Source organism: Daucus carota, chromosome 5 (assembly GCF_001625215.2).
Source record: "Daucus carota subsp. sativus chromosome 5, DH1 v3.0, whole genome shotgun sequence".
In the NCBI taxonomy this organism is placed as follows: domain Eukaryota; kingdom Viridiplantae; phylum Streptophyta; class Magnoliopsida; order Apiales; family Apiaceae; genus Daucus; species Daucus carota.
This window is the reverse complement of record NC_030385.2, coordinates 8,010,889-8,030,285: the sequence shown is the minus strand read 5'-3', so window position 1 is coordinate 8,030,285 and position 19,397 is coordinate 8,010,889. Positions and strand designations below refer to the sequence as shown.

At 35.9% G+C, this 19,397-nt stretch overlaps 5 protein-coding genes across 5 annotated transcripts; all 5 read right to left on the bottom strand.

The window, feature by feature from the left end:
- Positions 1 to 3,168: 3,168 nt before the first annotated feature.
- On the bottom strand, positions 3,169 to 4,072 carry LOC108221275 (alkane hydroxylase MAH1-like). The gene is made up of 2 exons (XM_017395163.1): positions 3,805 to 4,072; positions 3,169 to 3,476 (listed from the first exon to the last, which is right to left on the bottom strand). The coding sequence occupies exons 1-2, from the start codon at positions 4,070 to 4,072 to the stop codon at positions 3,169 to 3,171; spliced, it is 576 nt and encodes a 191-aa protein (XP_017250652.1).
- Positions 4,073 to 4,212: 140 nt separating this feature from the next.
- Positions 4,213 to 5,745, bottom strand: LOC108221274 (alkane hydroxylase MAH1-like). Its single transcript, XM_017395162.1, has one exon. It carries the CDS (start codon positions 5,743 to 5,745, stop codon positions 4,213 to 4,215), a length of 1,533 nt encoding a protein of 510 aa, XP_017250651.1.
- A 3,307-nt stretch (positions 5,746 to 9,052) lies between these two features.
- LOC108221273 (alkane hydroxylase MAH1-like) lies at positions 9,053 to 10,657 on the bottom strand. Its single transcript, XM_017395161.2, has one exon. The coding sequence runs from the start codon at positions 10,655 to 10,657 to the stop codon at positions 9,053 to 9,055; it is 1,605 nt and encodes a 534-aa protein (XP_017250650.2).
- Positions 10,658 to 12,361: 1,704 nt separating this feature from the next.
- LOC108221271 (alkane hydroxylase MAH1-like) lies at positions 12,362 to 13,897 on the bottom strand. Its single transcript, XM_017395160.1, has one exon. It carries the CDS (start codon positions 13,895 to 13,897, stop codon positions 12,362 to 12,364), a length of 1,536 nt encoding a protein of 511 aa, XP_017250649.1.
- Positions 13,898 to 16,286: 2,389 nt separating this feature from the next.
- Positions 16,287 to 18,127, bottom strand: LOC108220603 (alkane hydroxylase MAH1-like). Its single transcript, XM_017394410.2, has one exon. The coding sequence runs from the start codon at positions 17,961 to 17,963 to the stop codon at positions 16,452 to 16,454; it is 1,512 nt and encodes a 503-aa protein (XP_017249899.1). The 5' UTR covers positions 17,964 to 18,127; the 3' UTR covers positions 16,287 to 16,451.
- Positions 18,128 to 19,397: the final 1,270 nt, after the last annotated feature.

Here is a 19,397-nt window from a genome sequence, read left to right as displayed (position 1 = left end):
TTCATAATTTTATCAGAAGAGTGCAGAATTTTTTGGTAGATTCAAGGAGGTTGGTTTTGGATGAAGTGCTTAATACTCTCTCCACCTATTTTTACATCTCCTTTTGAAAAAATTACACACCTTAATAAAATGTTACTCCCTCTGTTCCCAGGGCAGTTTACCTTGGGGGACAAGAGTTTAGCATGCATTCTAATGCTCCTAGAAAATATAGTTTCATAATTCTTTTTAATTTTCTTTCTTTTGAATAAAAATTTGATGTTTGAATTTTTATACGAAAATCACAAAAATAAGTTACGGGACTATGTTTTTATAAGAGTCTTAAATGCTTGCCGAGCAGTGAGAAAAAACTGTAAGAAAATGAGAGGGATGAGGGAGTAGTTGAGTTTTTGGTTCTTTTTCTATCCCTAATAATTAGAGTGAACTAAATTGAGTTTATGTATATATGCGTACTACTCAAACATTAGAAATATTTGAAGGGTATTCTTTGTAAAAATATTCAAAAAGTTACTTTAGATACATGGAGAAACAAAGTACTTTTGAGACTTTTTTTTAAGACATGTAAAAGGTACGGGCCGAGCATAATAATATTTAATTGTTATTAAGGGTGAGGTTACTATGTTTTGTATGTTGATTAACAAGTTCAGAACAGCCTGCTTATCTGGATTAGCAGCTGTTATTACTGATAGAATGAGGGGTTATAATTAGATAACAAGCTTTCATTGCCATTGCAATGAACTCAGCCTCATCCCTTCCCCTTGTAGTGAGTATAATACAGATAAGATTTTATTGCGAAAATGTTATCTCTATAATATTTTTAAAATTACTATTAAGAACTGTACCTGTAGCATATTCCCTGCACAATCTGAAACATATATTGAAAAAAAACTCTGAAAATAATAGTTCAGCGAGAAGGGGATGACGCTGAGTTTATTGAAGTCGGGAACAGAAAGAATGATTAGCTGATTCTCCACCGTTTCTAATTACCTAAAGTATTTACATAATGTATGATATGGATCAACATAGAGATAGCTTATGTATGATATGGATCAGCATAGAGATGACAATGAAAGAAAACACATCATACTAAAATTTCAAATCTTAAGTTTCGTTGTACTGTGATAAATAATGGTGAAAACCCTGCACTTTAATTTTATTAGACAACCGATACTTGTTTAAAGTGTAAAAATGAACCAACGATGACAATTCAATCAAATGCAGGACATTATTAATCAAGCAGGTGATTTTTTAACCTTCACCTTCAAACCATGTTTCATCTGCAGCACCACTGACTTCTTAGGATAAACTGGTGGATGACGTTCTGCCATATTGATTTCATACCGATATATGATGGAGGCCGGGGAAGAGCATGAGCCGGTTCGGCTCGGTTTCTGGGCAAAATCGGAACCGCAACCATATATCCTCGGTTTTTAGAATCAGAAACCGCAACCGCCGGTTTGGATTCGGTTTAAAAAACTCGGTTCGGTTATAATCGGTTCAGTTTAGGTTACAAAACCGACAACTACAAATAAAAATATTAAATTATATATTACACAAAATCTAAATACAACTACTAAAGAAAAAAAATAACTGATGGAGTAATTTGCAACTAAAATTATACTCTATTAGTGATTACTAGTACTCAACTCCGTTTGTCTCGAAGTCTCTGCAATATAAGCATTCAGAGGAAGAAAAAATTGTCATTATTTTTTCTAAAGAACGTGAAGATAGGCACCAGATCATTCCAAACCTTAATTGTTTCTAAACTATATTGCTACTGGATGCAGATATGCCTTGTCCAGAATCCAGATAGGAAAGGAATTTACAAATACAAGCCCAACTATTGTCAGCCAGTATTATAACTAGGAAGCTTGATGCAGCTGATTGATGTGCATATATATATTTTTTAAAAATTTACAAATATTTATTATATAGATTATAAAATATTATATTTAATTATTCATTTTAATAATCCGTTCGGTTCGGTTTTGCAATATAACCGGAACCGAACCAATTAAAACAGTTCGGTTTAATTTTTTTCGGTTTCGGTTTCGGTTCAGTTTTAACCGGTTCTTCTCGGTTTCGGTTCGGTTTCAGATCGGTTTTTTGCTCACCCCTGATGGAGGCTGCAATTATTTTTGCTTGCACAAATGACACTACGGTGTCTTTCAGCAATTTGTCAAAGTTACCTGAAGGTAGTGGTGGCCAAACGGGCGGTCCGGGCCGGGCCGGGCCGAATTTTTATCGGGCCGGGTTATAGAAACATGATTCGAAACCGGCCTGTTTGATTAGGCGGGCCGGTCCGGTTCCGGGCCGAATTCGTCCGAATCAGCTCGTGAACCGATTCGCGGGTTCACGAGTTGAAACGGTTCATTTTTAATTTTTTTTAAATTTTTTGTTTTATATTTAAGTTCATTTAATCAATTATTTTTTAAAAATAAATTCATTATTCTGTAAATAAAAGAAGTCAAAAAAAAAATCGAGACAGGACAAACATTCAGCGTCAGCCTTAAACTCGCCTTAAACTGCGAATCATTCGCGAATCGATTCGTGATTCGCGAATCACGAATCGATTCGCGAATCGCGAATGATTCGCGTCTTTTCTCGGATTAGTTTGTGTTCAGTTATCTTATATTACCATATTTTTTAATTAAAATAAAATAAAATAAAATAAAAGAGGATGGTACCTCGTATAAATTTTATTAATTAAAATATATTTTACAATTAATTTGAGAGGACTCCTCTCTAAAAAAACGGAACAAACTACATCGATACATAAAAAAAAAACTACACTAGACAAATTTTAAAATTACAAAACTAAATTAATCTAATTCATTTATGAACCGTTCGTTCGGCTCGTTGAGCCGTTGAACAGCTCGTTGACTCGCGGTTCATTCGTTCGATTCGTTCGTTCGAACCGCGGGTCGTTCGCATTGTCACCAACTCGTTAATTCGCGGGCCGGTTCCGGGCCGGTTCCGGTTTCTGATATTAGGATTCGTATTCGCTTCGTGAAATATAACGAGTCGGTCCGGGCCGAATCAAGCCCGTCCCGAATCGAATTTTGACGAATTTTTTGCCGGGTCGGTTCCGAACGATCGGTTCAAAACCGCTCGATTGGCCACCTCTACCTGAAGGTGTACTAACTCCTTTGTACAGATGCATGAAATTTGTTAACAAGTCAAAATCATCCTCTGTGTCTCTGAGACAAGATCATCACTTGCTGAGCTCTTGCTCAGTTCCTCGCGTTTCAATGCAATGCAGTGTGCCACGAGACTGTTGAGTTCGTCTGAAGCTATCTTCATCTTCTTCTCTAAGCCTATGTGCAACCATCTACTTAACTTCCAATAGCTTATGGGCAGAATATGTCTATAAAAGGCCCCTGTTTCAGTAATATCAAATGCTCTTTCAGCCTTAACATCAAATGCTTCTCCAGCTTTAGGACACATTGAGTCGATAGAAAGGCAATGTGGATCATAGCCTAAGATCAATTTGCAGCTAGTATCATACGTAAACTTTTGAAGTAAATCAGCCAGATCAATTTCCTTACTCTCATCCGCTACACGTTCCAAGATTGGGATTAGTCGCTCTTCCACCTCCCCCAACTAATTCTTTCCAAGAATGCGCGGAACCTTGAATGATTCATCAGGAACAATGTGGTTTTTCTCTGTAGTTCCCAGAAATCTGCATCAGAATTGAATATCCCCTCTCCGAGGAGCTCAAATATCTGATTGAACTTGGGACCTTTCAGGTAGTTTTGGAAGTTCCTGCTCAGAATGTGTTGGTCTGTTGGATATTATCAGGATCACAAGTTAGTATGTCATCTGAACCAGAAAAGGAATGCTTTTTCAGAACAAAAGTGCCTCCTGATTCACGAAGAACCTCGGTTACATACTCATGCATGCGATGAGCATTGGATATAAGGCCAGGCATCATACCAAGAAAAGGCCAGTTTGTGGGATAACTAGGGTGCTTCTTAGTGTTTTTCAAGTGAAGATAGATAACAACAAGAGAGCAGAAAGTAGCTACAAAAAACATCGGTAAATATGAGTTGAGGGCTTCAAGGGATATTGCCATTGGAGATGTTTACTTGTTATGATTCCTTCTGTGCTTAAAATGAGCGTCCAAGTTAGTTTCGAGTGGGATATTAAAGATCCCTACAATGTTTATTCTTTATTTGATATGGGACATCTAATGCTTAATGCATATTGTATAGATTACGTTGCAGATCGTCTGGTAACTCTGACTCTCAATCCATTCAGCATGTGAAGTATGACTGAATCACTAGGACAAATGGATTGGCCTTCTACTAGCTGAATCTTGTAATGAAACATAATGGAGGCTGCCACAATTTTCATTTGCATGAATGTCATTTCTTTGCCTAAGCATGACCTAGGCCCTGCATTGAAGGCACTGAACTTATAAGCTGGCTCATGTCTGATCCCTCCTTTTTCTGTAATCCATCTTTCGGGCTTGAAATCTAAGCAATCTTTTCCCCATATGGACTCCATTCTCCCCATTGAGTAGAAGGAAAGGACTGATTTTGTGTGCTTCTTAAGGCGATGGCCACTTGGGAGGACATCGGATTGAACTGGACCTTTGTGCTGGAGAGGAACTGGAGGATACAGGCGTAAGGCCTCACATATAGCTCCGTGCAGATAAACCATTGACTTCAGCTCCTCCTTATCAAGAATTCTCCAGTTTCCCTCTCCTTTCTTGTTCAGAAGTGTTGAAACTTCTCTGTGGATTTTGTATTCTTCGAAAGGGTTGGTTGCAATGAGCCAGAAGAGCCAAGTAAGAGCAGCACTCACTGTGTCTCTACCTGCAAACAATAAACTTAGTACCTTATCTCTCAAACTCTTGTCGAACACACTTGCATTTTCATCCAGGTCCATAATGTAGCTTGTCAACAAGTCATGGTGATTATCCAGGCATTCACCGCCTTTTTCCATTCTTTGCAGTTCCTCATTCTTCAATGTGACACAGTGGAGTATAAAATTGTCAATGGCCAGAGCAGCATCAGCAAGTTTCTTTTCTTTTCCTATTCGAAGCCACTTCTGAAATTTCCAAAAGAATTCAGGCAGGATGTGCCGATATAGCACTGCTTGTTCTGCTTCGCCAAAGGCCTTCTCATATGGAACATCTGGAAAATCCACTGTAAGAGTAGCAGGATCATGGCCCAAGACAAGAATGCTGGTTGCATCAAACGTGAAACGCTGGAAAACTTGTTGTAAATCCACCTCATTTCTTTTCTCCAAGACATTGTCAAGAACTGGAAGTAGGCCACTGGCCACTTTTTTCCAGGTAGTATCCTGCACAAACGGATGAAAATTGCGATGACCAAGTAAAAATTGAACAGTCTTTCTCTGATCTTCCCATGCTTTGTGATCGACATTGAAAATACCTTCACCCAAAACATCAAAGATTCTGGCGTAATCACGACCCTTTGGGTAATTGGTGAAATTTTTGCTCAACATGTAGTGTGTATTAGTAAGATCGCAGGTCGTGAAAAGATCCATGTTAGAAAACCAAGGGCCTTTGATGTGGAATGTGCCATCAGTATTTCTTAAAATGTCTGTCAGATATTCGTGGATGCGATTTCTATTTTGAAATAGCGATATTGACATACCAACAACTGGCCAATCAACTGGAATAATTCTTTTAGGACCTCTCAAGATCCATCTTTTGTAGAGCAGTGAGGCAAAGAAAATAATTGCTGACAATATCTCAGCTAAAAAGACTGTATTCATAGCTTTTACTTGAAGAAAACAGAATAAGCTATGATCCTAAAGCTAGCCAAGATCAAAATTTATAATGTGAAGGTTACATGTTTGAAGGAATGGTCTTAGCAGTATAATGTCAGAAATCAGGAGCATGACTTAGGCACTGGTGTGTTCTGTTTTATAATTTTATCAGAAGAGTGCAGATTTTTTTGGTAGATTCAAGGAGGTTGGTTTTGGATGAAGTGCTTAATACTCTCTCCATCCATTTTTACATCTCCTTTCAAAAAAAACTACACACCTTAATAAAATAAAATGTTAGTTGAGTTTTTGTATAATTACTTAGATTCTAGATAAAATGTCATTGTTCCTACTTCCTATTGCCTTCCAGTTAATTTCAAATGTTAAACAACCCAATGCAAAACAACATTCAATTTTGAATAGGGTCACAACCAAACACTTTGAAGTTTCAGACTGGGGATGGAGGTGTATATTCTTTGCACCAAAATGACTTAAAAACACAATGTTGGCCTTGGCCTTGGGTAAGAGTTTTCGTTTAGATTAGAATGAAGACCTTATGTAATAGACTTACAGTCCTCCATAATAATACTCTCCTCCTTCCACTGACATGTCAATACAAGCTCTCTAACCTGAACCTATATTCAATTACTCATACCAGGCTTCGAAACTACGCTTTCCTTTTAAAGAAGCATTGTATTATCTTGAAACATACAAAAAAGAAGGTAATGTCTTTGCCCATCAAATTCTCTAAAGTGGCTTTTATAAGAAATCAATTGCCAATGAAGGTAGTTATCCAAAGTAAAATAAGTCAAGAACCAGAATAACTTTACTCAGGATTAGCATCCTATATAAATCCTCAACTAAAAGGAAAGTATATACTTAACCACATTTGTCCAAAACCGATTTAACAGCTAAACTGCTGCTTTAAGTTTTCATGAAATATCAAGTTGAGGAGCAAAGTACAAAACAATTTGACTCTAATTTTGAGTCTGCAAGGGAGCGGGGGATTACCACCCCCCCCCCCCCCCCCCCCCCCCCCCCAACATCCAACATGACCGTTGCTTGGGACGAAACTCGAAAGTCATAGAAAGGGGCCAACAAGATCGAAACCCATATCCGACACGAAATCTATCGTGTAATTTTGTTCGGGTACTTTCGTGTTTCGTGTATCGAAAATCAAAACCCATATCCATTTTTTTCGTGTCGTTTCGTTTCGTGTTAGCGTGTTACGTGTCAAATTGCCAGGCCTAATTCATATGCAAGCCTTTGTGGAAACTATTTACTGTATAAATTATCTGCAACTTGATAATAAAGAATAGGATATGATATTCAATTATTCGAAACGTACCTCCTTGGCAGATGGGTCACGGTGCCATATATCGATTGCCCTGGCTGTTAATTGTAGGACTAGCACTACCACCGATAGCATACATTCTTCATTCTATAAAGTCATTGTTTACAACATGAAAGTATCCTTGTCTACACTAAGGCATCCGTTGTATCAATCCTTGTCCAAAATGATTGAATGCGATTGTCACCTACAACCACATTATACTAATTTTCAGTGATCACTTTCAAACAAATAAGAGAACTAGTGATGGAAAGACGAGTAAGTGAAGCTATATGGTACCTGCATTCTCTATCCCGCATGTAACGATCATCGTGTCCCATTAACATAACTTCATCATGATGCGAAAAATAGTTGTTTCCTCAATTTTGGTCACATTTCCAACAATCATCAATTGGATTACCCGTGTCACATGATTCCTGAGCTTTCGAGATAGTAGAGGCAAGTATTCTTCTGTATATATGTATACTATTCAAACGTTAGAAATTGTATTTGAAGGGTATTCTTTGTAAAAATATTCAAAAGTTGCTTCGGAAAGAGGGAAAAACAAGTATTTTGAGACTTTTTTGAATAAATGAGTTCATTCAATAATAAAAGGCCATGCGTCATTTACATAAACAGTCCCGTCGAACAAACAAAATACGGAAACAATCACCGATCAATCCATTCTTCTTGGAGATAAAATCATGTGATTTGTTGAAGATGATATATACACATGCTTGGTCACTTTCGTTTCCGCCATAAACAGTTTGAGCTATCGACTAAAAATGCAATTCCCGAACAACTTTCATTATTAAATCAAACATCATATTCACACAAATGGTGAGAAAATAACAAAACTCACACAAACGGTGAGACAACAATTACCAAAACCACAACCTAGCAACCTTAAATTTGCAAATGCATAAATGAAATACTAGCTAAACCAAAACAATCCTTAGATCTGGGGAACAAGCCCACAAAAACAAGATAACTCCGACCACTGTTGAGAACAAAATTACCGGGAAGAACGAGAAATCTGTAGCACCGTGGAATTGAGATCTAAGAGAAAGAATGTCAAATCGGAAAAGACTTTGAATCCTTAGATCCGAAAACACAAACTAATACCAAAACTTAAGAAAAAAATTTTAAAACGAATTTTATTGAAAGAAGGAAAAACAAACATAGAAGATAAAATTTTTTGGGGCTTTCCACCGGTTGAGATCCGGTGGAAGCCCCCGGCGAGAGAAGAAAGAGGCGTACGAGAGAAAGGTAGGGTTTGGGGAGAGTTACGTAGTATTTTGAGACTTAATTTTTTTCTGTAAAAAGTACGGACCGAGTATAATATTTAATCGTTGAGGGGGAGGTTACTATGTTTTGTATGTTGATTAACAAGTTCAGAACAGCCTGCTCATCTGGATTAGCAATTGTTATTACAGGTAGAATGAGAGATTATAATTAGATAGCAAGCTTTCATTGCCATTGCAATGAACTCAGACTCATCCCTTCCCCTTGTAGTGAGTATAATGCAGATAAATTTTATTGCGAAAATTTTATTTCTGTAATTTTGTTAAACATACTATTAAGAATGTACCTGTTGCATATTCCCTGCACAATTTGAAACATATATTAAAAAAAAAACTCTGAAAATAATAGTTCAACGAGAAGGGGATGATGCTGAGTTTATTAAAGTCGGGAACAGAAAGAATGATTAGCTGATTCGATCTCCACCGTTTCTAATTACCTAAAGTATTTAGATAATGTATGATATGGATCAACATAGAGATAGCTTATGTATGATATGGATCAGCATAGAGATGACAATGAAAGAAAACACATCATACTAAAATTTCAAATCTTAAGTTTCATTGTACTGTGATAAATAATGGTGAAAACCCTGTACTTCAATTTTATTAGACAACCCATACTTGTTTAAAGTGTAAAACTGAACCAACGATGACAATTCAATCAAATGCAGGACATTATTAATCAAGCAGGTGATTTTTTAACCTTCACCTTCAAACCATGTTTCATTTGCAGCACCACCGACTTCCTAGGATAAACTGGTGGATGACCTTCTGCCATATTGATTTGATATCGGTATATGATGGAGGCTGCAATTATTTTTGTTTGCACAAATGACATTTCCTTGCCTAGACAAGTCCTTGGCCCGGAATTAAATGCCACAAATTTGTAAGATGGCACATGCTTCGTCTTGCCTCGCTCTGATATCCATCTCTCAGGCTTAAACTCCAAACAATCTTCACCCCAGACGCTCTCCATTCTCCCTACTGAGTAAAATGATATTAGTATCCTTGTGTTTTTTCCAATTGAGTGGCCGCTTGGCAGAACATCGGGCTGGAAAGAAGCTTTATGGTTTAAAGGCACTGCTGGGAATAGCCTCATGGCTTCACACAAGGCTCCATGCAGATAAACAAGATTACCAATGGTAGTTGTATCAAATAGCTTGATATTATCCTCCTCGGTGTTTGTAAGATCCATATTTCTCTTGATCTCCTCTCGGATCTTGAGTCCTACTGATGGATGAGTTGCAATGAGCCAGAAAAACCAAGAGAGAGTAGCACTTGTGGTGTCTCTAGCCGCAAACAGTAAATTCATTACGGTGTCTTTCAAAAGTTTCTCAAAGTTACCTGAAGGTGTACTAACTCCTTTGTACACATGCATGAAATTTGTTAACAGGTCAAAATCATCCCCACTCTGTGTCTCTGAGACAAGATCATCACTTGCTGACCTTTTGCTCAGTTCCTCGCGTTTCAATGCAATGCAATGTGCCACGAGACTGTTGAGTTCGTCTGAAGCTATCTTCATCTTCTTCTCTAAGCCTATGTGCAACCATCTACTTAACTTCCAATAGCTTATGGGCAGAATATGTCTATAAAAGGCCCCTGTTTCAGTAATATCAAATGCTCTTTCAGCCTTAACATCAAATGCTTCTCCAGCTTTAGGATACACTGAGTCGATAGAAAGGCAGTGTGGATCATAGCCTAAGATCAATTTGCAGCTAGTATCATACGTGAACTTTTGAAGTAAATCAGCCAGATCAATCTCCTTACTCTCATCCGCTACACGGTCCAAGACTGGTATTAGTCTTTCTTCCACCTCCCCCCAACTAATTCTTTCCAAGAATGCGCGGAACTTTGAATGATTCATCAGGAACATTGTGGTTTTTCTTTGTAGTTCCCACAAATCTGCATCAGAATTGAATATCCCCTCTCCAAGGAGCTCAAATATCTGATTGAACTTGGGACCTTTCGGGTAGTTCTGGAAGTTCCTGCTCAAAATGTACTGGATATTATCAGGATCACAAGTGATTATGTCATCTGAACCAGAAAAAGAATGCTTTTTCAGAACAAAAGTTCCTCCTGATTCACGAAGAACCTCGGTTACATACTCATGCATGCGATGAGCATTCGATATAAGGCCAGGCATCATACCAAGAAAAGGCCAGTTTGTGGGATAACTAGGGTGCTTCTTAGTATTTTTCAAGTGAAGATAGATAAAAAGAAGAGAGCAGAAAGTAGCTACAAAAAACATTGGTAAATATGAGTTGAGGGCTTCAAGGGATATTGCCATTGGAGATGCTTAGTTGTTATGATTTCCTGATTTCCTCTGTGCTCAAACAAATAGAATTTATATAGGAAAATTCTAAGCATTGGCAAGATGAACAAATAGGAGATTTTGCTTAATTTGGATAGCATTAAATAAATTCTTAAGAACTTGGTAGTTTAAAAGGATAGGATAATACCACTTTAAAAATCATTAATGAAAATGAGTCAATCAAGCAAATAAAATGTATAACGTTCAACATATTTCCTTTTAAGTTGGAGATTTTTAGTTCAAAGATTAAGATTTCAGTTACATATATCATCCTATTTACTCAAAGATTTAGGAGAATATTAACAGCAAGATCAAATGTGGTATATATTATAGCATCACACTTTAATGACTTTGCTTATCTTTGGTTTTACTTGTGGACTAGTAAGTGTCATTAATTTTTAATTAACTTGGTGATCAAAGTATCAAAGTTATTTAATTATATTGTTTTAACTATGCGTTTATGGTAAGACAGAGAATATTCATAGCATAGAATCAGTAGCATTTAGGATTTCAGTTTTCTTTATTATCTTATACAACTTTACTATGACTTGAGTCGTTTAAGACTTAACTTTTAAGTGCATATTCATTTTTTGAATTCTTGATTAAGTTTTAACTTTTCAACAAAATTTATCTATATCATTCCTAGTTTTTTGTTTCCCTCTAATGAGATCGTGCATTTATATCAACTTTCAGTTACAATCGAATTTACTTTATCTTTTCTTATATATTTTATCTGAAGTATAACTTCATATTAGTTATTTCAAATAAAAAAACTTCATATTAGTCATTAGTACATTTGCTTATATCCATCTTCTGATAAATTTTCAGTGTGAAGTATCTGTAAATATTATTTTTTCTAAAATTTGTTGTTTAAAAACAAATTTAAAAAATTTTATTTATAAGTACCTCTTTCGAACCCATTTAAATGCTAGCAAAAAGAAGCGGCACATATTTTTTGGGACAGAGTTAGTATTATTAAACAAGTTATTAATAACTAAATATAATTTCTAATGATGTTGTTTGGATAAATGTATGTATAATTTATTTATTAGTTTTAAAACTCGTAATATAATAACAAATGTTACAAATTTTATTGTTCAAGTCAAAATTAGGATTTTAAATTAGCAAATTTCAGTTTATCGGTCAAATCAACCAAAAAATTTATTTGGCAAACATTACAAACTCTTAAACTTGCACTAAATTATTTACACTTCATATTTATTATTTTTCACATTTTTTGTTTTTTTTCTTGCTACAAATCAAGAAATCATAGCTTAGTTTCATGTTGACGACCACCGTCGAATCGCAAATGCTGTAAACATAGCAAGGCCATCTCCGAAAAAAATCAGGCCATATTCATCATCTAGAACTGGATATTTAATTTTTTATAACAACTAATTTTCCTAGCGCATATCTAACTAATCAGGGATATTCAGGATATTCATCATCTAGGACAATTTTTTCTTCGTGCAAATTTGATTCAAGTTAGTCTGTGAATGCTGCTGTTCAAATTCATGTAAGTTAATCCCAGAACAACTGAAAAACTATGATAATACAAACACCCCGCTAGAAACAATGAATTAGTTGCAAAGAAATTTTATTTGATTCGCCAAAGTAGCGTACAAATTAGAAGCTGACTTAAAGTCCTTATTCCAGTCTTCAACTAATTAGACTCCAGCACTAAGAACTTCTTTTGGAAACCATGACTTTCAAACCATACTTCATTTGCAGAATAACAGAATCACTTGGAACTACCTGCTGCCCCTTCACAACTTCGATTTTGTAATTATGTAGAATACTTGTCGCAACCATTTTCATTTGTATGAACGCCATTTCCTTGCCTAAACAAGTTCTTGGCCCTGCATTAAATGCGGGAAACTTGTATGAAGGCTCGTGTTTGATCCCTCCTTTATCAGTTATCCATCTCTCTGGCTTGAACTCTAAGCAATCTTTTCCCCAAATGCTCTCCATTCTTCCCATGGAATAAAAGGATAACACAATTTTAGAGTCCTTATTCACCGGATGACCACTTGGAAGAATGTCTGGCTGCATTGGAGCCTTGTGCTCCAAAGCAACTGGTGGGAAGAGCCTTAAAGCCTCACACAAAGATCCGTGTAGATAAACCAGTTTACCTAAGTCCTCCCTTTTCCTAAAAAGCATCCAAATTTCTTCTTTGGAATGCAACTGTGAGTCAATCTCTTCAAGAATCTTGCGTTCCACTGCAGGGTTCTTGGCAAGGAGCCAAAAAAACCAAGATAGAGCTGTACTAGTGGTATCTCTTCCAGCCAGCATTAGATTCAACAAAGTGTCCCTTAAAAATATTTCAGGATTTCCGGTCTTTTCTTTGTATGCTTCCATATAGGCTGTAAGCAAATCAAGTTTATGGCCTTCAGGTGGAGAAAACTTTACAGAATCTTTGATTTGTAATTGTTGGCGCTTTGTGGAGATGCATGAATATATGAACTGATCAAAAGCTTCTCGAGCTTTACTCAAACCTCTTTCTTTACCAAATCCAGTCACACTTTGCAGCTTCAAAATGCTTTCGGGCAATACATGCCTGTACAGAAGTGCCTCCTCAGTGGCTGTGAAAGCCTTCTCACATGAAATATACGGTAGCTCAAGCGAGAGGCTCTGTGGATCATAGTCCAAAAGCAGAGAACAAATGCTATCAAAAGTAAGCCTTTGAAATATCTCCTGCAAATCCACCTCAATATCATCTCGCGAGGCATGATCAAGAACTGGTATCAGCCCTTTCTTCACTTTATTCGTCGTCGACTCTAGTAACATCTTGTAGAACTCTGCATTGTTGAACAGAGAGGTTGTAGTTTTGCGATGAAGTTCCCAAAGATGAGCATCAGCATTGAAAATCCCGTCTCCAAGAATATCAAAAATCTTGCGAAAGTCAGGGCCTTTTGGATAATTGGTGAAATTTTTGCTCAAGATATGGTGGATGTTAGCAGGCTCAGAAGTGACAAGCAAGTCTAAGTCGGCTAATACCGGACCTTTGAACTGAAAAGTACCATGGCATTCTTTCAGAACATCTGTAACAAATTCATGTATTCTATGAGTATTCTTGAGAACTCCAGGTGTCATGCGAAACACGGGCCAATCTGTTGGAATAGAGCTTTTACAACCGGCTTTGATCCAAAATTTCAGAAAGACTAACAATGGAATGAGAAAGATGGTAAGAATATGAATGAGGAGATTAAAAGCCATGAAGCAGGATGATGTTTAGCCTCCCCGGATTTGATTTATATATAAGTTCTTGGTCTTCATAAAAACACAATCAGCACAATCATAACTGAAATAGCTTTTCAAAAATGTCATTACATTTTTCATAGTACTTCCTCGAGATTTTATAAAAATATTAACTCTAACATCAAATGTGTTGATTACTTTCTATATTTTGATATGAATTAGAATCATATCTTTGTTATTTATTCATAGCTAATTTCATATATTTACTATTGTTTGTAATTGATTAAAATTGGAGAATCGGAGTATTGAATTATTCATCTCTACTAATGCATCTCAAATCACATTTAATTTTATTTTTTACAATAAAAAATCCTAGATAATGCAAAAATTATTCCCGGTCTTTGTTAGTATTGTATGTTGATTTTAATCACACTAAATAATAATGATGGAGGCCTCTTGTGTGTGTATATATAAACCATCTAATTAAAATCAACCATGTGTATCCATCTAATAAATTATCATCTTTCAGCGACTCAAATTTGGCCACTACATATCACACAAATGACACGATACAATCAAATTTATTTGTAGTAATATTTTTAACATAAGCAAGTAAAAGAAAGTATTATTTTGGAAAAGATATTTGTAAATATTAATTTGAAATCTTTTTGTTTCATCTAAAAGTATGAATTTTAAAATTTTGTATAAAATAAAAAAATGAAAAGTATTATTTACAAGTACCTGTGTTGAGTTTTTTGGGACTGAGCAATTATTAGTAAGTAGGTTATTTTTAATTAAAAAATTAATTTTGTTGTTTGGATAAATTTATATATAATTTATTAGTTTTAAACTAGTAATATACTAATAAAATATTACAAATTATATTTTTAAAGGGAATATATGGAGTCAAATTTTAAAACTCAAAATAAATTATAAAAAAATTTAAAATTTTTAACTTCCAACATTTCAATTTCAATCAAATCAACTAATAAATTTATTCCACAAACATTACAAACAGTTAAACTTGAACTAAATTATTTAGATTAATATTTTTGTTCTTCATCTTTATTATTTTTTACATTTTCTGTTTTTTTCATACAAATCAAGAAACCATAGTTTAGTTTCATGTTGACGACCGTTAAATCGCAAATGCTGTAAACATTACAAGGCTATCTCCTAAAAAATTCATCATCTAAAACGGGATATTGCACATTTGATTCAAATTATCAGATGTTACTGTCCCAATTTCTTCCGAGATGGATTTTGAATTTCTAAAAACGCTGCAAGTCACCGAAAGAAAAGCTATATATTGAACTTGTTGGATGCATCCATCCTCTCAGTAATAAAAGGTCAGGAGTTCAAGTGAATCCTGCTGTACAAAATCATGTACAAATTAGGAGCAAGTATGCAACAGAGATGTTTAAATGAATTAGTTGCAAAGAAATTTTATTTGAATCGCCCAAGTAGCGTACAAATTTGGAGGTGACTTAAAATCCTTATTCCAGGCTTCACAGACTCCAGCAAAATGCATACATGATATTCCTGTGAACCACTAAGCAGTAAGCACTTCTTTTGGATACCAAGACTTTCAAACCATACTTCATTTGCAGAATATAACAAAATCACTTTGGACTACCTGCTGCCCCTTCACAAGTTCCATTTTGTAATTATGTATAATACTTATGGCAACGATTTTCATTTGTATGAACGCCATTTCCTTACCTAAACAAGTTCTTGGCCCTGCATTAAACATAGACTATCTCATTTTTGTGATTAGCAGTTCTTTCTTTGTATGCTTGATTAGCAGTTCTTTCTTTGTATGCTTCCATATAGGCCGTAAGCAAATCAAGTTTATATACTACACTTATTTAACATAGACTATCTCAGTTTTGTGATTGAAATTGAATCAAACATTTATTTCTTAAGAAGGGTGCTAGTGGACGGAGTGAATATTTATTAAGGGATTTGAATCCATAACTTCATAAACCTAAACAAATCGTTCAACCGATTATGTTATACATGCGCATTTAGCTTAATATTTTTTCGTCAAAAAAAGGTTAGGTACGAAATTAGTTCTCGCAATTGACGACTCGTACCCTGAAAAAAGATGGGCACATATTACTCAAGGGCCCAATTTTTAACTTTAACCAAAATTTTCCACTTCGGTGGATTTGAGGGAAAAATAATTGATTCCTTATCAGTTTCACCCTCTTGGATAGCTGTTGGCATCTTTTTCTTGGAGCCTTTCTCATCTTGATGTATCCCATCTCCATATCGGTCATCTTCCGTATTCCCATGGATTTAGGAGTCCATCCGAAGCTCTAATATAGTTGAGCGTAAAAAAGACTACACAACAGAAATGCTTCAATGTCATGTAAATTGCAAAGCCAAGGCAAGAAAAACTAAATTAGTTGTGAAGGTGGGCACATATCATGTGGTTTATAGCAATTTTATTTAATTGGTCAGACTACTATACAACTCAGATCTTACATTTGATTCATATGCCAGTCCATTACTAGTAGTCTAGTACAATACTTTTAAGAACACGAAGTGCTGACATTACAAGTGAGGATCAAGTACTTCTTCTGGAGATCCTGGCTTTCAAACCATACTTCATTTGCAGAATGATGGAATCACTTGGAACTACCTGATGACCCTCAACAACTTCCACTCTGTAATTATGTATCATACTTATTGCAATGAATTTCATTTGCGTGAACGCCATTTCCTTGCCTAAACAAGTTCTTGGCCCTGCATTAAACGCGGGAAACTTGTATGATGGTTCGTGTTTAATTCCTCCTTTCTCAGTTATCCATCTCTCGGGCTTGAATTCTAAGCAATCTTTTCCCCATATGCTCTCCATTCTTCCCATTGAATAGAATGATAACACAATTTTAGAGTCTTTATCTATGGGATGACCACTTGGAAGAATGTCCGGTCGTATTGGAGCCTTGTGCTCCAGACCAACAGGGGGGAAGAGCCTTAAAGCCTCACACAAAGCTCCGTGCAGATAAACCAGTTCACCCAGGTCTTCCCTTTTGCTAAAACGCGTCCAAATTTGTTCTTCTTTCGAATGCAACTTTGATTCCATCTCTTCAAGAATCTTGCATTCCACTGCAGGATTCTTGGCTAGGAGCCAGAAAAACCATGAAAGAGCTGTACTAGTCGTATCTCTCCCAGCAACCATCAAATTTAACAGAGTATCTCTTAAAAATACTTCAGGATTACCAGTTGTTTCTTTGTATGCTTCCATATAGGCTGCAAGCAAATCTAATTTATGCGTCCCATTTTGTGCTTGCTGGCGCTTCTTGGAGATGCATGAATATATGAACTCATCAAAAGCTTCTCTAGCTTCACTCAAACCTCTTTCTTTACCTACTCCAATCAAACGTTGCAGCTTCAAAACGCTCTCAGGCAAAAAATGCCTGTACAAAAGCGCCTCCTCAGTCGGTGTGAAAGCCTTTTCACATGGAATATAAGGCAGCTCAAGCGAGAGGCTTTGAGGATCATGGTCTAAAAGCAGAGAACAAATGTTATCAAAAGTAAGCCTCTGAAATATCTCCTGTAAATCCACCTCAATTCCATCTCTCCAGACACGATCAAGAACCGGGATCAGCCCTTTCTCCACTTTGTTCTTTGATGTCTCCAGTAACATCTTATAGAACTCTGCATTGTTGAAGAGAGAGCCTGTAGTTCTGCGATGAAGTTCCCAGAGATGAGCATCTGCATTGAAAATCCCGTCTCCAAGAATCTCAAAAATCTTGCGGAAGTCAGGCCCTTTGGGATAATTGGTGAAATTCTTGCTCAAGATGTAGTGGATGTTAGCAGGCTCAGAAGTGATCAGCAAGTCCAGGTCAGCTAGTACTGGACCTTTGAGATGAAAAGTGCCGTGGCATTCTTTCAGAACATCTGTGACAAATTCATGTATTCTATGAGCATTCTTGAGAAGGCCCGGTGTCATGCGAAACACGGGCCAATCGGTTGGCAGAGAGCTTCTGGAACTGCTTTTGATCCGCAAAGTGAGGAAGATCAAGAATGTAAAGAGAAAGAGGGGAAGAAGTTGAATGATAATATTGATAGCCATAAAACAAGATGATGTTTAAGTTTCCAGGACATGAGTATATAAAGTAGATGGGCTGCTCTGGTCCTCTTGTTGTAATACTACTAGCTTGCACTATCATGTGGTCACCTCTACGTATCAATTATCTCTTTCTCTCATCCTACCTTATCGTTGAAAATTATTATTGCACGGTCTTTTCCAAAAATGTTGAATCTCTGCTGCCTCCTCCAAAGAGATATATCTTAAATCACATATGATGGGAGGTCATCCCGATGCTCTCAACAATCTTCGGTTGTAAAAGATGAGTTCTTGTAATAATTACTGCCGGTTTAGATCTGACGCGGCTTTTCAAATCCCAAAAACAACAAGAGAATCATTCTCAACAGATCCGACATCGAAGAGATCAAAATATAATTAAACAAAAATATAACGAAACACTACAAACGGGAAGACAAAACAACTACTCCAAAACGAGAGACACACAAACACCAAAAAATATGGGTTTTCTAGGAAGAAAATCAATAAAAATAAAAGAAAACAAAGGGGTTGGGGATTTTCACAAGAGAAAACTAGTGGAAGCCCCTCAGATTAACTTGAAAAAAAGATAAAGACTAGGGATGGCGACGGGTCGGGCGGGTCGGGTTTCTTGAGATCCAGACCTGATCCATTATATTTCGGGTCGGTTCGAGTCCGGGTAACTAAAATGAAGATCCAAATTCGATCCGTCGGATTTTTTCGGGTTTCGGTTCGGGTTCAGATTTATTTTGAGTACTTGAAGAAAAATTTAAAATAAAAACTAAAAATTATATACCTATCAAAAAATTGATGTTTTTTTTAATTTAGGAATATAAAAAAGCGGCTTCACATGTTTCATTTAGTACAATAAATATGTGAAATATGTTAATTTAATTGTTTACAATCATTCAATTTATCGTTTATATTTTTATTGTAATTTAATTATTTAATGCACAATAATTAAGAAAAATGAAATATTGGTGATATGAATGTAAATTATGTATCACACATATAAAATTAAGTAAAATGTTAATATACATAACTAATACTTTATAATATTTCAATATATATATATATAGAGTCCTACTCCAATAGAAACCAAATTAGCCTAAAAACTAAAAACCAGTTTCTGGACAGTTTTTTATCACTATTTTTACCTACAGAAATCACTAATTTGTACATAACATATCACTAATTTATGTATAACATATTTCGCGAATATAAATATATATATATACACATATATGCAACGTATATGAACATTATCTTCACCCAAATCGTAATAATGGACCTCTTACCACAATTACCAAATGTTTTCATGACTTGCCACCATTGTCTATCATCACCAATAGTCACATACACTTTCCATCATAACTTACAAAACTAACGACTACTTTCCATCATCATACAACTTCTCTTGCGGCTTTCTACCACCAAGAACCT